The following is a 14,129-nucleotide window of genomic DNA, read 5'->3' on the forward strand; positions in this document are numbered from 1 at the left end:
CACACCACAACAACTAACACAACAGTACACACACAACATAACACACAACAGTACACACCACACAACATACTACACACCACACATACACACCACACATACACACCACAACATAACACACAGTACACACCACAACAGTACACACCACAACATACACACCACAACAACATAACACAACAGTACACACCACAACAACATAACCACAACAGTACACACCACACAACATAACCACAACAGTACACACCACAACAACATACACCACAACAGTACACACCACAACAACATAACCACAACAGTACACACCACACAACAACATACACCAACAGTACACACACACACAACAACAGTACACACCACAAACAGTACACACACAACATACACACCACAACATACAACACAACACACACCACACACAACAACACAACAGTACACACCACAACAACATACCACAACAGTACACACACACAACAACATACCACAACAGTACACACCACAACAACATAAACCACAACAGTACACACCACAACAACATAACACCACAACAGTACACACCACAACATACACACCACTACAGTACACACACACAACACACACATACACACCAACAGTACACACCACAACATACACACCACAACAGTACACACACAACAACACCACAACAGTAACACACACACACACAACACACCACAACAGTACACACCACAACAGTACAACCACAACAGTACACACCCACAACATACAACCACAACAGTACACACCACACAATAACACAACAACAACAACCACAACATACACACCAACATACACACCACAACAGTACACACCCACAACAACACACACCACAACAGTACACACCACAACAACATAACCACAACAGTACACACACAACAACATACACCACAACAGTACACACCACAACAGTACACACACACAACAGTACACACAACACACAACACAATAACACACACATACAACATACCACAACAGTACACACCACAAAACAACACCACAACAGTACACACACATACACACCATACAACCCAACAGTACACACCACAACAACATAACCACAACAGTACACACCACAACAACAAACCACACACAACACTACCACAACAACACACACCACAACAGTACACACACAAAAAACACAAACATACACACCACAACACAACATACACACCACAACATACACACCACAACAGTACACACCACAACAACAAACCACACATACAACCACAACATACAACCACAACACACCACAACAACAACACACACAACACAACACCACAACAGTACACACCACAACAACACACCACAACAGTACACACCACAACATACACACCACAACAGTACACACCACAACAACACACACACAACAGTACCCCAACAACACCACAACAGTACACACCACAACAGTACACACACCACAACAGTACACACCACAACAGTACACACCACAACAACACACACCACAACAGTACACACCACAACAGTACACACCACAACAGTACATTACCACAACAGTACACACCACAACAGTACACACCACAACAGTACACACCACAACACAGCTGTCATATAAATGTTAAGTATCGATATATCGAAAGGAAAATATCACAATGTATCAATATATATCGTAACAATGGTGTTGTTGAGAAAAAGATGAAATCTGAAACTGTCGTTTTGTGTACTTCATTATTGGTTCTATCAACAAAAACAACACATGTCACTCAAGAACTATTGCTTAGTATTTCATAAGTAATTTGTGTTAATTGTGAAAAAATTCATTGTGTTAAAATGATAAGGAACCTTACAATATATACAGTTGGTATACTGTGAAAAATTATACATAATTTGCGATCGTCTATTTGAAATTCCAACGTTACTAGGTCATAGGAAGGTCATCGAGTACAATTTCGATCATTGTATCAATTTCAGAAAATAGGAATCGATAATCGTCAATACATCGTTATTGTTTGTAATGATGACAGCTCTAACCAAATCACTACAGACCACAACACCATAACCACAACAGAGCATCCATTTTTGTTGGTTTCTGAGATTAATTTTCAGAATAAGGATTTTAAAATGCACTAAGCTAGTCCATCCTTTCTAAGCATGATACTCTGTTGACTGAAATGTACAGTCAATGAAAAACCACCCAGATTTGATAAGAAAATTGTTTGTCAATTAAAATGAGCATTAAATGAGAAAAGTAAACACCTTAGCTAAAAAAAAGAACAAACAAACTGATTTTGCACACACACAAAAGATATGTTCTGTGAGGTTTAGTGGAAAGCATATGATCATTTTAATAATAATTTGTAAACAGTCATAATGATATAAAACTTGTAAATGCACAAACCAAGTTTTGAACTTTGGAGAAGAAACTCTTTAGAGATTACATAAGGATATGACTGCTGTTGTTGACGAAATCCATCACATGTATTTCTGAGAAATGTAAAATTTTCCAACTTATACATTGCGCACAAGGATTTGTGAAACACCTGCATTCACTGACAGATGGTTCACCATTTTAGTATTATATTACTTCACAAGTCACAATGGAGACTTGTCAAGGAAATAGGGTCATTCGTTTTCTGGTGCTATCATGTACAGCCAGAGGCAGTACAACAAAACTGGTACAATCTTCTCAATAGAAATCCTTTTACCATTACCATAAAAAATGATACAGATCAACATCTGTTCACCTTGTTGCTGCAACAAGTGATCTTTATTGTGATACTGATGATATGACCTTGAACATTTAAAAAAAAAAATTTAAATGCCAAGATGCATATGTTTACATGTTATATAATGTTCAAGCAAAGGTGATACTTATTTGTTCTGCCTATTTCGTTTTATTATTATACATGATATGATGTTATTGACTTAAAAGAAAACTTAACTTTTGGTTATCTAAGCTGGTTTGTGAGGTGAAAGAAATTTTAAAAAGGATAAAAGAACTGTGGATGTTGATTGATATATATTGCAACTTCAAGGACCTCAAAATTCAGAGCCAGCGGAGGACTTATAATGCCAGACACCTTAACCACTGAACCACATTGGCTTAAAACCTTGATCAATGAGCTCTTAGGAAGGCTGTCTATAGATTAGCCTTAGGTTTTTTTTGGTAACCTTCGTAATTGCAGCCAGGGTCTTTTAAGGATGTGCAAGGTTTTGCAAGATTTAGGAGGCGGAGGAAAGTCGCAGTACTCCAAGAAAAATGAATAACCTGCTGTCAGTACGTACCTGGCAACTTCCCCACATGGGTTTTGAACTTACAATCCAGAGGGGTAGGACTGGTAGTATTATGTAATTTATGTTAGAACATTTTATCCACTCAGCCACTGCAGCCCCTAAAATGGGGAAATATTGTCAACAACAGCATGTAAAATATTGTATTTGATAAAAGTTAGAAATATGTTGAAAGAATTAAGATATACAATTACATAGACAACATTAAATAATTTCTTTCAAAGCATGTGGTCCAGGAATGTCTGATTAAATCTGAAATTAGTGTTGAGTTATAATCAAGAGAATATTGCACAGTTTTAATTAGAACACACACATGCATTTCCCTCAGGCTGCTGAAGCCATCAATTATAGGACAAAGATAAAAATAATTCCCAAATGAAAAAAAGAAGAGATTTTTGTAGGTGCTTATTATATAGATTTGTAAGCCAGGGCCTTGTTGCAAATTGTATGAAATTGATAATGATCATTTATGAATTAATTAGCAATATAGACTTCTGGGAGTTAGTTACCAGTATTAACTCATGAAATGGTTGAAATCCGATGTGATGCGTTGATTATGAAAGGTGACAAAACAAGGAAACTGGAGTGTTGTATTGCCTTGTCAGCTACACAATATACCTGTGTGTAGGCATGTTCACAGTCATAACATGTCGTTTGATTGGTGGGCTGTCATTTATTGATCAGATAGGATGTAGTAGATACACATCATGCGATGCCCCGGCCGAAAGCTTTGTCCTAATTAATTTATAACATTGAATATAGCCAGCTTGAGGACTTTTTATGGTCATGTTGTTTCCACAGGTATTCTATATATTGGTGTAAAACGAGAGCTTGGCTGGGGCTGGTTAGCGTTGTTAGGGCCCCCATGGGAGAGGTAATCGGAACAGGACATTACATTAATTCAGATTAATGGTAATGAGTCATAGTTCAAAACATAAGTTAATTACGTAGAGGGCACCTGTTTCTGTGGGGTAATAAAACTCCCTGGTTAATGTTTAATCAAATGTTTAATCAATTTCTGATAAAATGGTGAAAATTCAAATTCCATGATTTGTATTGTGATTCATTTCTTGATACTTAAATTATAGAATAAAGTTGACAGTTAAGCTCCATTTCGGCTAGGGACGGCAATGGTCGAGAGGTGAAAATGCCCAGGCATATTACCACAAGCCCTCCATATCTGGGTTGTGAGTAAGAGTCCCATGTGGGGCAGGTGCCAGATTCTGACCATAGTCGGTGGATTTTCTCTAGGAACTCTGGATTTCCTTTACCATTTACACCTAACATGTCCTTATTAATTAACCTGGTTCTTAACAGGTTGTTAAACTAGTGCTAGAACGGGTAACCGGATAACAAGTTCACGGTTCGGTTTCCGCTTTTAGCATTTTAGCTATCCGATAACCGCCATATGCATTTCGTACGGCAAAAATACTCCTCGAAGTATTGAAATTCCTGTACTAACGATCGTCTTCACCTATAGTATAAAGAAAATATGCTTTTAAAAGGGCAATTTTGTAATGAAATTAAGTGTTTCAACAACAGTGTTGTTATCGGAAACTTAGGTCGTCACTAAAACGCTTAGAGTTGTCACTTGGCTTCTATGCAAAAGTTCCATTGAGTGTGATGTGCACAAGTGCCGTGTGCAAAAGAAACCGCATGCAGGAAGTAGGTCTACTTTGACATTTTAAGTGTTTACACTGATTTCCATTTATCGTCATGTTTTTATTAAAAACAAACAAAATAAATTTAATTCAAAGTAATAATTCTTTGTGTTAAATGAGTGTTTCCTGAAATATATGAACAATCATATGGAATCCAGACTAAGTATGTCAAATTCATGGCATCGATGTACGACTGTAACTTTACTTAAACATCTACAAAATTGTACGGTTATCCGGTTACGGTTTCGGTTAATCCAATCTGGTTAACAGGTTGGCATTTTTACTAACCGTTCCAGCATTATGTTAAACCAATCAAACCATTTCATTGCCTATCATTAAAGAAACCATATGATTATTTAAAGATTAAAACTGGTTAAACTGCTATAGACTATTGCATTGTCTGTCCTTGGGTAAGACACCCTAGTTGATAAACATTTTCTTTGACAGATAGTCTCCACTAAGTGGATGAAACTGTTATCGGTTGAGATGCTGATACTCTTTATTTAAGGATGAATTATTTTGTCATTAGATTCAAATTTTTGTACCTACAAAGAAAACACATGAAGCCTAACCATACTTTCACCTTCTCCCAGTGTAGTTTTGTCCTGAAGGTATTTACTGGTAATGAAGTTTTCTACCTGTACAGGTGTAGTCTATTTTTATACCTATCGGCTGCAGCAGTGTGAAAGCTACACCTGTACTCTTAGTTTGCATATCAAAGCTACCTATGAAAACTTTACACCTGTTGTACGCAAATAGAAAAATATTCGGATAAAGTTGATAGTAGAGCTATTATCAGGTACTTTTCAAATAAATTAACCAGGTACTTCTTAGGAGAGGTGTTGAACACTTTTCTGTTTTTCTAAATCTCAGGGAACATATGTAGAAACTGATTAGGAGTAATTGCAACTGCAAACTAATCAATAGTAAATTTTGGATAATTTGTTGAATGGACTGGGGATGATATGTCCCATATTCTACCAGTACCAAATATTTTTTGCAATATTCCTGTTTTCGAGGAATTCTGTGAATTTTTATCTTCAGCAAAATATTCCGAAGCTCATTGATATACCGAATTAGAACAATAGTTAGAAGTATTCCTAGAATCGGTAGATCGTTAAATTTAACCCCTGTGAATTTACCATGCATAGAAAACCGTGAAATATTGACCGCAGGAATTTAAAGCTCTTTATACAGTATATGTGTAGTGGTAGTGTTGTTGGTAGGTTTTAACGCTATAGGTCTGCTTGTGATAGTGGTGCCTATCCCGATTGTGTACACTCTCACAATGGGATGCTTAACAGCTTCACAGGATCACATGATGACTTCAGTGGGTCAAAATCAATAATTTCAAATTAAAGTAGCCAGAGGTTACAGAGATAACTGAAAATAGCAAGTGCTCAAATTGAATTATGTGAAGAAGAGAAACATACACATATATATATATATCTCAGATAGAAAGCTCACTACAGTAGATCAATAGACGCAGGCATATTAGTTGAAACTCCATCACAGGATCAGATGCTATAAATTAAACTATTGATTGGTTCTATGTATTTGATACTTTTAAGCTGTTAACAATTATTTCATTATCGACCAAATTTAATGGCCGACCAAAGTAGCCGTATGCTAATCCCTTTCTGATTTGCAAACACTGTTAAATGGCCTTTCAGGTGTAAATTTTCTGCAAACACTAATGACTTTTCAGCGTTGTCAAGTCTCCGAGAGAGATAACATTTATTAAGCCAGACAATTAAATTTCTTCTGTAGGTACACGGGAAATTACAAGGTTCATGAAAATTGCATGGGTCTGAGATTGGATTCTTCCCCTAAACTTTTTTCTTATTTATTGTTCCAGCAAACTTGGCCTAATAAAATGTGTCATGCGTGGTAAAATCAATAAGAAGGAGATGTTGTTATGTATTTTATTTATAAGTGCTAGAGTTTGACACCAACAGCAGGTGTCCTTTCCCTGTGTTTAATGGCACATCGTGACTATTATACATTGCCGTATAAAACAATTGTTCAGTCTATCTAATGGGTTCATCCTGAACTACCACTTTATAATCATAAGAGATTGACGTGCAACGAGAATCGGAAAAAAGTCCTTGTTCTGATTTCTACAAAGATACCTGATGCTCTGACAGATGAATGTTATTTATGTCTCCCTGCAAAGTTAGCTGTGCATGTAGACGAATGTTGTGTCTGCCTTATATAATTAATGATGTGCTTACTGCTCGTGTCTTCACTGAGCCTCTTGGTGGCACTGATCTTGAGAAACTGATGCCGCTACAGCAATCCGAAACAGTGGATTGATGTTAGTTCTCATTGCTAATCGCCTCTTTGATATCTAGGTATATATACGCTTGGCAGGAATAACAGTGCTCTCAAAATTGATCTGTTTCGCATAAACAAGCTGAAGAGTGGTTTAAAAATGTTTATTGTGATTGCTAGCAGAGAGATAATAGACTAAACAGCGTTTACAGAGAGGAGAAAACACATGGTCGGAAATGGTAGCCAGCGTCTAGAGATTTGAATCTGTTACTGGTATAATATGGTTTAATGCCCCGAGTTGATTTGTATTGAACGCATCCATCAGGGGAAAGTCTACCGCGTTATTACTGCTAACAGATCAATAAGGCCTGCTAGCAGGAATACAGAATGCCTATATCAGTCTAATAGACAACCAGGGAATGTTTTATCAATAACGTAGGCATGTCGCTGTGTGCCCTTTTTTCATGACCCATGTAAATGATCGGTAAACAAGCTCCAACTACAGCAGATGAACAGATCCTATAGCAGTATAATGATTTTGTCAGGCCGAGTAAGACCTTGACAAGATGGTGAATGTCCGACTTGTTCAAGTTTCTGATGTAGGACAATAATATGTGATACTTATGTAGGTATACTAATGCAGCACCTATTGTATATAAGCACACAAACTATTGTTGACCCACATAGTTACAGTGAAATCAAAATACATGCATAATTTACAACTTACTGGCTAAACACGATTCATTAATCAATACAGAAGCTGTAGTATTTACCAACTGGTGTGTTTTAATTCCCAATCATTCTGTTTTCGGTGGTACATTTCATTAGAGGCAATCAATTGAAAAGAAACAAAAATATTAAATTAATGATTTCAGAGTTTGAGACTTAATTCTTTTTCTGAAATAAACAAAAAGATAATGTACATATTTCACATGCTTGCACTTATTATTCCAACCAAAAATTATATAAATCAGTTGATAAAACTCTGATTTGAAAGTGGAAAAATGGGGAAATAATGTAAAATTGAAAGTAACAATTATGTACATGTAATTGATTTATGGTAAAAGATAAAATGTATCACTGAACATCGTTTTACATATTAAAGATTATAACACCTAAAGGTGTTATTGTGCACTTGTAGTAATGATGATAAAGCCGACAATGTAAATGTCTTTTTTATATCTTGTTAACTACGGGTAAGTAATGATGATGTAGACTTTACCATGAAGGAGTGCTTTACCTTGTAATTGAAGTGTAGAAAAAAAGTCATTTTAACTTTTGGCTTTAAAAGCCCATCAATGTATTGAAAAGCAGGGGAATTGTAATATGAACAGCCAATTTATCAGTATTAGCCGGATCAGTCTTGTGAATTTTTTATAAGGCGAACAAAAGCTGTAGTCATCAACAATTAGATGACTAACTTGCGCATCAACTAAATGTGTTTACTGATATGATATTTATAGCAGTGAATGCCCTACATGTTTCTAATTAGAAGTTAAAAATGTTGGAAGAGTAGCTAGCACAATAAGCACAGGTGAAAAGGTGGTGACTTGGATGGGAGAAGCAAGGCTGTGTGGGGTGTTAGGCGGGCCATTTAGCTCCGCGCTTGAGTGAACACCTTTATAGGGTGTTGAAGAGTGAAGCAGTTCTCAGGCTGTTTATAGCTTTTGTCTGCTTCAAGTCCCGAGATAATAAAATCTTTTTATCATTCAAGCTCTCACGGAAAGAAAGAAATATCACTGCTATAGTTGACTTGGGAAGGAACATTGTTTTTTTGTTTGTTAGTTTAAGTGCAGTGGCTTATGTTGTGTGTATGGCCCACATTCCTGTTCATTGATGATTGTACAGCAGGACCTTTAGGGTGTGTTATTAAATGAACTATATATATTGATGGAAAAATTCTTATTATGAAAGTTTTCAGGGAGTGTATTTAGAAGCATTAAGATTTTAGTTGAAGTATTTAAATGATCGCAATAAAAAGCCATTTAACTTGGCAAATTAAATTTAAAAGAGGTGGTATGTGGCTAGAAAACCACAAGTCCCACTAACACAAGCTGTAATCATTTGTGGGCGAGTAGGTATAATCCATCACCCTTACATATATACCAATGGTAGTATAGCCAGTTCCTGCTACTTGTTGATCTACTCCTAAGAATCGCAGATGGATCAGGTTACATAGCTCCGCTGCATTACACTTGTATTAACAGGCAGGGAGCCTGTTAGCTGTATCAAAAATGCCTTTAACAGTTTTCCACATATAAATGTGTGTCTCGTCTGACTACACACAGGGGTAGGCAGGCTAGACTAAGGCTGCTGTTCCTCTCTGCTGAATGTTAACACAGAGTTATACCAATTGAGAATGATGTTGTTTACCTATTTTGACAGGCCACTGGGTCATAAATTTCTCTAGCCTGGCTCTCACTAACCCTGCAAACCCGAGGTTAATGGCTTCCACAATACAAATAATTGGACAGTTAGGTGATATGGTATGCCTGAACACAGGCTATTATGACATATCATTATCCCACCAGCCTGATAAGGGGGTATGGAGAGAACTGTTTACCCTGCCTGGACCACTAACAGGGACATGTACCGCTATAAAGATACAGAACCCTCCCTATCTTATCCAAGTGTACATGCTGGCTGTTTGATTTAACAGTGTGAAACGGTCCTAATCCATTTATCACCCCGGGGAGACCATTTTTCATTCAAATTACATTCTGGCACAACCTAATGTTATTTTCCTGCACATGAAAGTTAAAAGGCTTTGCATGTAAATCTGAGATTTTGTTTCTTGGGTGGAGATAACAGTGCGGTTGATGTTTGATTAAAGGTGACAGTAAATTCCGGGAGATTTCACTACTCTCATTTTCTGCCTACTGTTTGTCAAATTTATGTTGCTATAGTGTAAAACACTCCACTATTTCTATAGATATTTGTTTCACTTAACATTCAGTAAGCAGCTTTTGGCATTTGACCTTTTTATCTTGGTTTTACAGAACAGTTGAAAGAAGATAGAATTATCCATCTCGCTTGATGCAATTAAATGTAAATTCAAATTCCATTCTATTCTGAAGCCAGAAATCTTGTATGAGAATTATACAACAGTTAAGTGTGTCAAGATTCTTACATGCTGAAAGGATTTAGAGAATGATTTCAGATGCAAGTCTTTTATAAGTTAGTGACAATAAAAAATGTAGTCTAATTTGTGTCTTGGTAAGCAACTACATTTGTATACCCATTTGATTGTAGAATAAATGTAATGGCTCCTTGTTTGTATACCGATATATATATTACAGAGCTGATGAACTCTTTTAAACCTCTACTGCTAGGTTTCTCAGTTGTATAATGTCATCAAACTGTCCCAAAGATGGGAGCCTTTGTTTTAAATCAAGTGAAATAAAATCTTGTTGCTATGGTGATTGTGAATTTTATCTGATGTCTATTATTTTGAGTCAGATAAATGTTAGTATTCTGGATAGGTCATTAAATCATAAATGCATGAATGTATTTTGAAATAACCGCTACATGAGACTAGGAATGCTGAATCATAATCTACTCCAGTAAAAGGACTAAAAAGTGTATATGATAAGTGGTTAACTTTTACTTAAATTTGTATTGAGTTCACAGATTACTCAGATTTCTTTATAATGCATGTGCACATAATATATTTTGTTTTTGTTTTTAACTTTCAAGGTCAACGTCATACATACAATTATCAGTCATGTTGTCATGCAAATGACAAGTACACCATAACCACATCCTGGTATCCGTTTCCTTTGAGACCACAGGTATCTGTATAGTCAGTTATCACTGTAAATTGTTTCTCATGATTAATTACATGTTAATCTAGGATTAGGACCCCAGGTTTTATGCTGTATTCAGTCCATTGGTAAATTGATGAGATACATCTGGCTGTTGTAATGGTTGAGGTACAGTAGCTCACCAAAAGGACTCGGTGGTGTCAGGGCTCAAGTAATGCTCAATTGTAAAAGTCTGGGCTTAAATGTACCTTTTGTATAGTTTTTGTATCAATGTACAGGGTTATTAAGGGTTCAAATGTGCACCAGTGCTCTCAAGCTCGTTTGTTTGTACCTGCTGCCACGCGGGATGTGCTCTTGGTAGAATGCTTCAGTGAGATAGCACTACAAAAAGGGAAAGAGTTCCAGGAGACACCACACAAGTATACTGCAGCCTCCCAAAACATACATACAGGGAAGGCTGACCTTACATAACCTCAGCTGTTAATAGGACGTTTATACTAATCAACCAATCAAACGCCATTACTGGTTACAGGTATCAATATGAGTCTGCTACATGTGGAAATGGATCTGTCATTTTCTGTGATTTCAGATAATGTATCGCGGCTGTAATTATTTTCATTTGATTCCAACATGTCTTTTTACAACCTCTTGTTGCAGAGTAAAATATCTGCACAAATCATTGTCAAATTACAAGTCGATGGTGTTTGTATGGTTTTCCCTGCCGCTAACAGACAGTCGGTCTCCATCCGCTGATCTATTTTCAGCAGTGACAGAAAAACGATTTTGATATTGTCATTACCATGATCATCGTAATGTTTGAAATACGAGTGGGAAGTTATATTAACAAATTGATTTTTCTCCTCCCATTTTCATCACATTGTGGAGGATTTCTATGGCAGAGATGCTTATCAGTGAGGAAGATCGCACTGTAAATACATTATCGTTATTGATTGATTGGTTCAAATTACATTTGTCCACACTCTAGTACTGCGCAATGATAACTGCTGAAGTATCTTTCTGTGTGTATATACCTGATAGCCTTGACTAATAAAAGTATGGTTAGCTTGCAATCTTTCAATGTAAACAAATATTTAAAAAAGTATTTACTGTTAATAGCTTAAATTTTAAGATATGTTTGGTTTGAAAAATCATCAATAGCATGGATTTTCGAAATTTGAATGGGAACTCATAGAAAAGGAAGAAGAAGGAAGAAGAAAATATATATAAGATATTGTCAATGGTCTGTCAAGCTGTTGGTGGAAGGAATTACTTGATGTTATCATACAAACATTAACTTCACTCCAGGGCTATAAGGCAGCTTAGCTCAACAAGGAAATGAACTCCAACTGATTAGAATGGTGGACAGTGTGTAATCCTCCTAGTGTCATAATGAAGAAGGAAGAGTGAGAGGTGTCCTGTGATATTTTCTGATTACTTCCTCTTACAAGCATATATTGTAGTGCAGTCCACACATGTAAATAAACAACAGCCATTTGATTAAGTGCCATATAGCATTGCTGCAGTTCTTGGCAGGGGTATAAATGTGTTGTTATCAGTTACACAACCCTACATTAAATTGCTTTAGTTACTGAGGGTTTCAGGTTTCATCTCCTCTCTTCTGAATGTGTTATTGACTTTCATGTTATTTGTCTGTCAATAACACTACTGTTTGGAAATCTTTTGATAAAGGCATTTGTGAATTACCACGAGTTATATTGAAGTCACAGATGAAGTACTCTTACAGATTATAGGTGATAGACTCCTCTGGCTGCCAAGGTCATGGAGGATATCTACTCGATGATGTTTAGAAATCCGGTTGGTTAGGTGTTTGGTGGTGAATAGGGGCGGGTTAGATCTTTATTCTTCCCTTTGAACTCAAACATTAATTTGAGTAGAACCAATTCTAGGTACACGATTTAATCAATTGCTTGAAAAGAATCCTCCCAACTTAATTTGACTTTGCCTGCTACGGTAGATGTCTTAACATTCTGAGTAGCATAATGTATTCTACAATTAAATAATGCAATGAAATTACAATGTACTATAAATTTATCAAGATTCTCTAATACACAGCAAAGTTATTCAATAAATAATCATTATATTTTAAACACATTAATACGGAGAACACAGTTACTGTAAAAGAGATTATGATGCATAAAGAATGCAAGATTTAATCTAAATAGGGAGTCATAAATAGTAAGATTTCAGGACATTTACACCTTTTTCATTTAATATGGGGTAATTTGTATTCATATCAGGTGTGGTATTGACACAGTCATATATCACCTTGGGCAGTTATATATCTATAGACTTTGTGCTGAAAACATGTACAAAAAGGATCTTTTGTTATCACTGAAAAGCAGAAAATTTAAATATTTTGAGTTTACTGGTATAATTTCTTAAAGGGTAGATAAATTTGAGAATCTGAAATCTACCTGTGTGTTATTGGATTTTACCTGTGAATTCCAACTGTGCTATTTACATGCTATTTAATGTAGCTATAGGAGTACATGTATATCTTGTTATAGTTACAGCTGTACAGAAAAACCACCTGCGATATATGTTAAAAGTTTCTTCCAGGTTTTAAAATGCTAGCAATGATTTACAAAGTACTTGTTACTTTACTTTTATCACCTATGAAAAAATAATAAAGAGTATATATTTAAATTTTCAGGGATTAAAAATTAAAGTGATTTTCAGAGCCTTTGATAAACCTTGAGTGGAATTGTAAGAAATTCAGAAACAGTTGTAAGACTTAACACTTATGTTTTGTGTATATCTTGGTTTTAATAAAAATCAATTTTTTATTTTTCAGTCCGAAGAAGAAAGCGGTGGAGCCATCCTCAAGGACCAAAGAAAAGGTGTTGTATATATATATAAAGTCTTTGATCATGAGTTATATACCCTATCTGATATTGGCTCCTCCACATGGGGCCATTGTCTACAACACACTCTCTCTGATTGTATCTCCCCCAAGATATTTTGCCTTTGTATATTACAAAGTTATCTCCCTTACCAAAACGTATCAAAGTATATATTTGAGAATGAAACTTGTGTCGTTTTCTCAGTAAATTATGAGGTCATGCTTGCAAATACATAACAACACAATCCAATACCTACCCACAAGGGCAGATAACTCTGTGTATATACAAAGACAAAATGGTGGCTGTAT

At 35.9% G+C, this 14,129-nt stretch overlaps 1 protein-coding gene across 1 annotated transcript in view; it reads left to right on the top strand.

The window, feature by feature from the left end:
- LOC138333311 (uncharacterized) overlaps nt 1-14,129 on the top strand; it is a 52,714-nt gene that overhangs the window by 10,607 nt on the left and 27,978 nt on the right. The window contains 1 exon segment of the mRNA XM_069281605.1: nt 13,773-13,818. Within this exon segment, the coding sequence (XP_069137706.1) occupies nt 13,773-13,818 (46 nt within the window).

Source organism: Argopecten irradians, chromosome 10 (assembly GCF_041381155.1).
Source record: "Argopecten irradians isolate NY chromosome 10, Ai_NY, whole genome shotgun sequence".
NCBI classification, from domain to species: domain Eukaryota; kingdom Metazoa; phylum Mollusca; class Bivalvia; order Pectinida; family Pectinidae; genus Argopecten; species Argopecten irradians.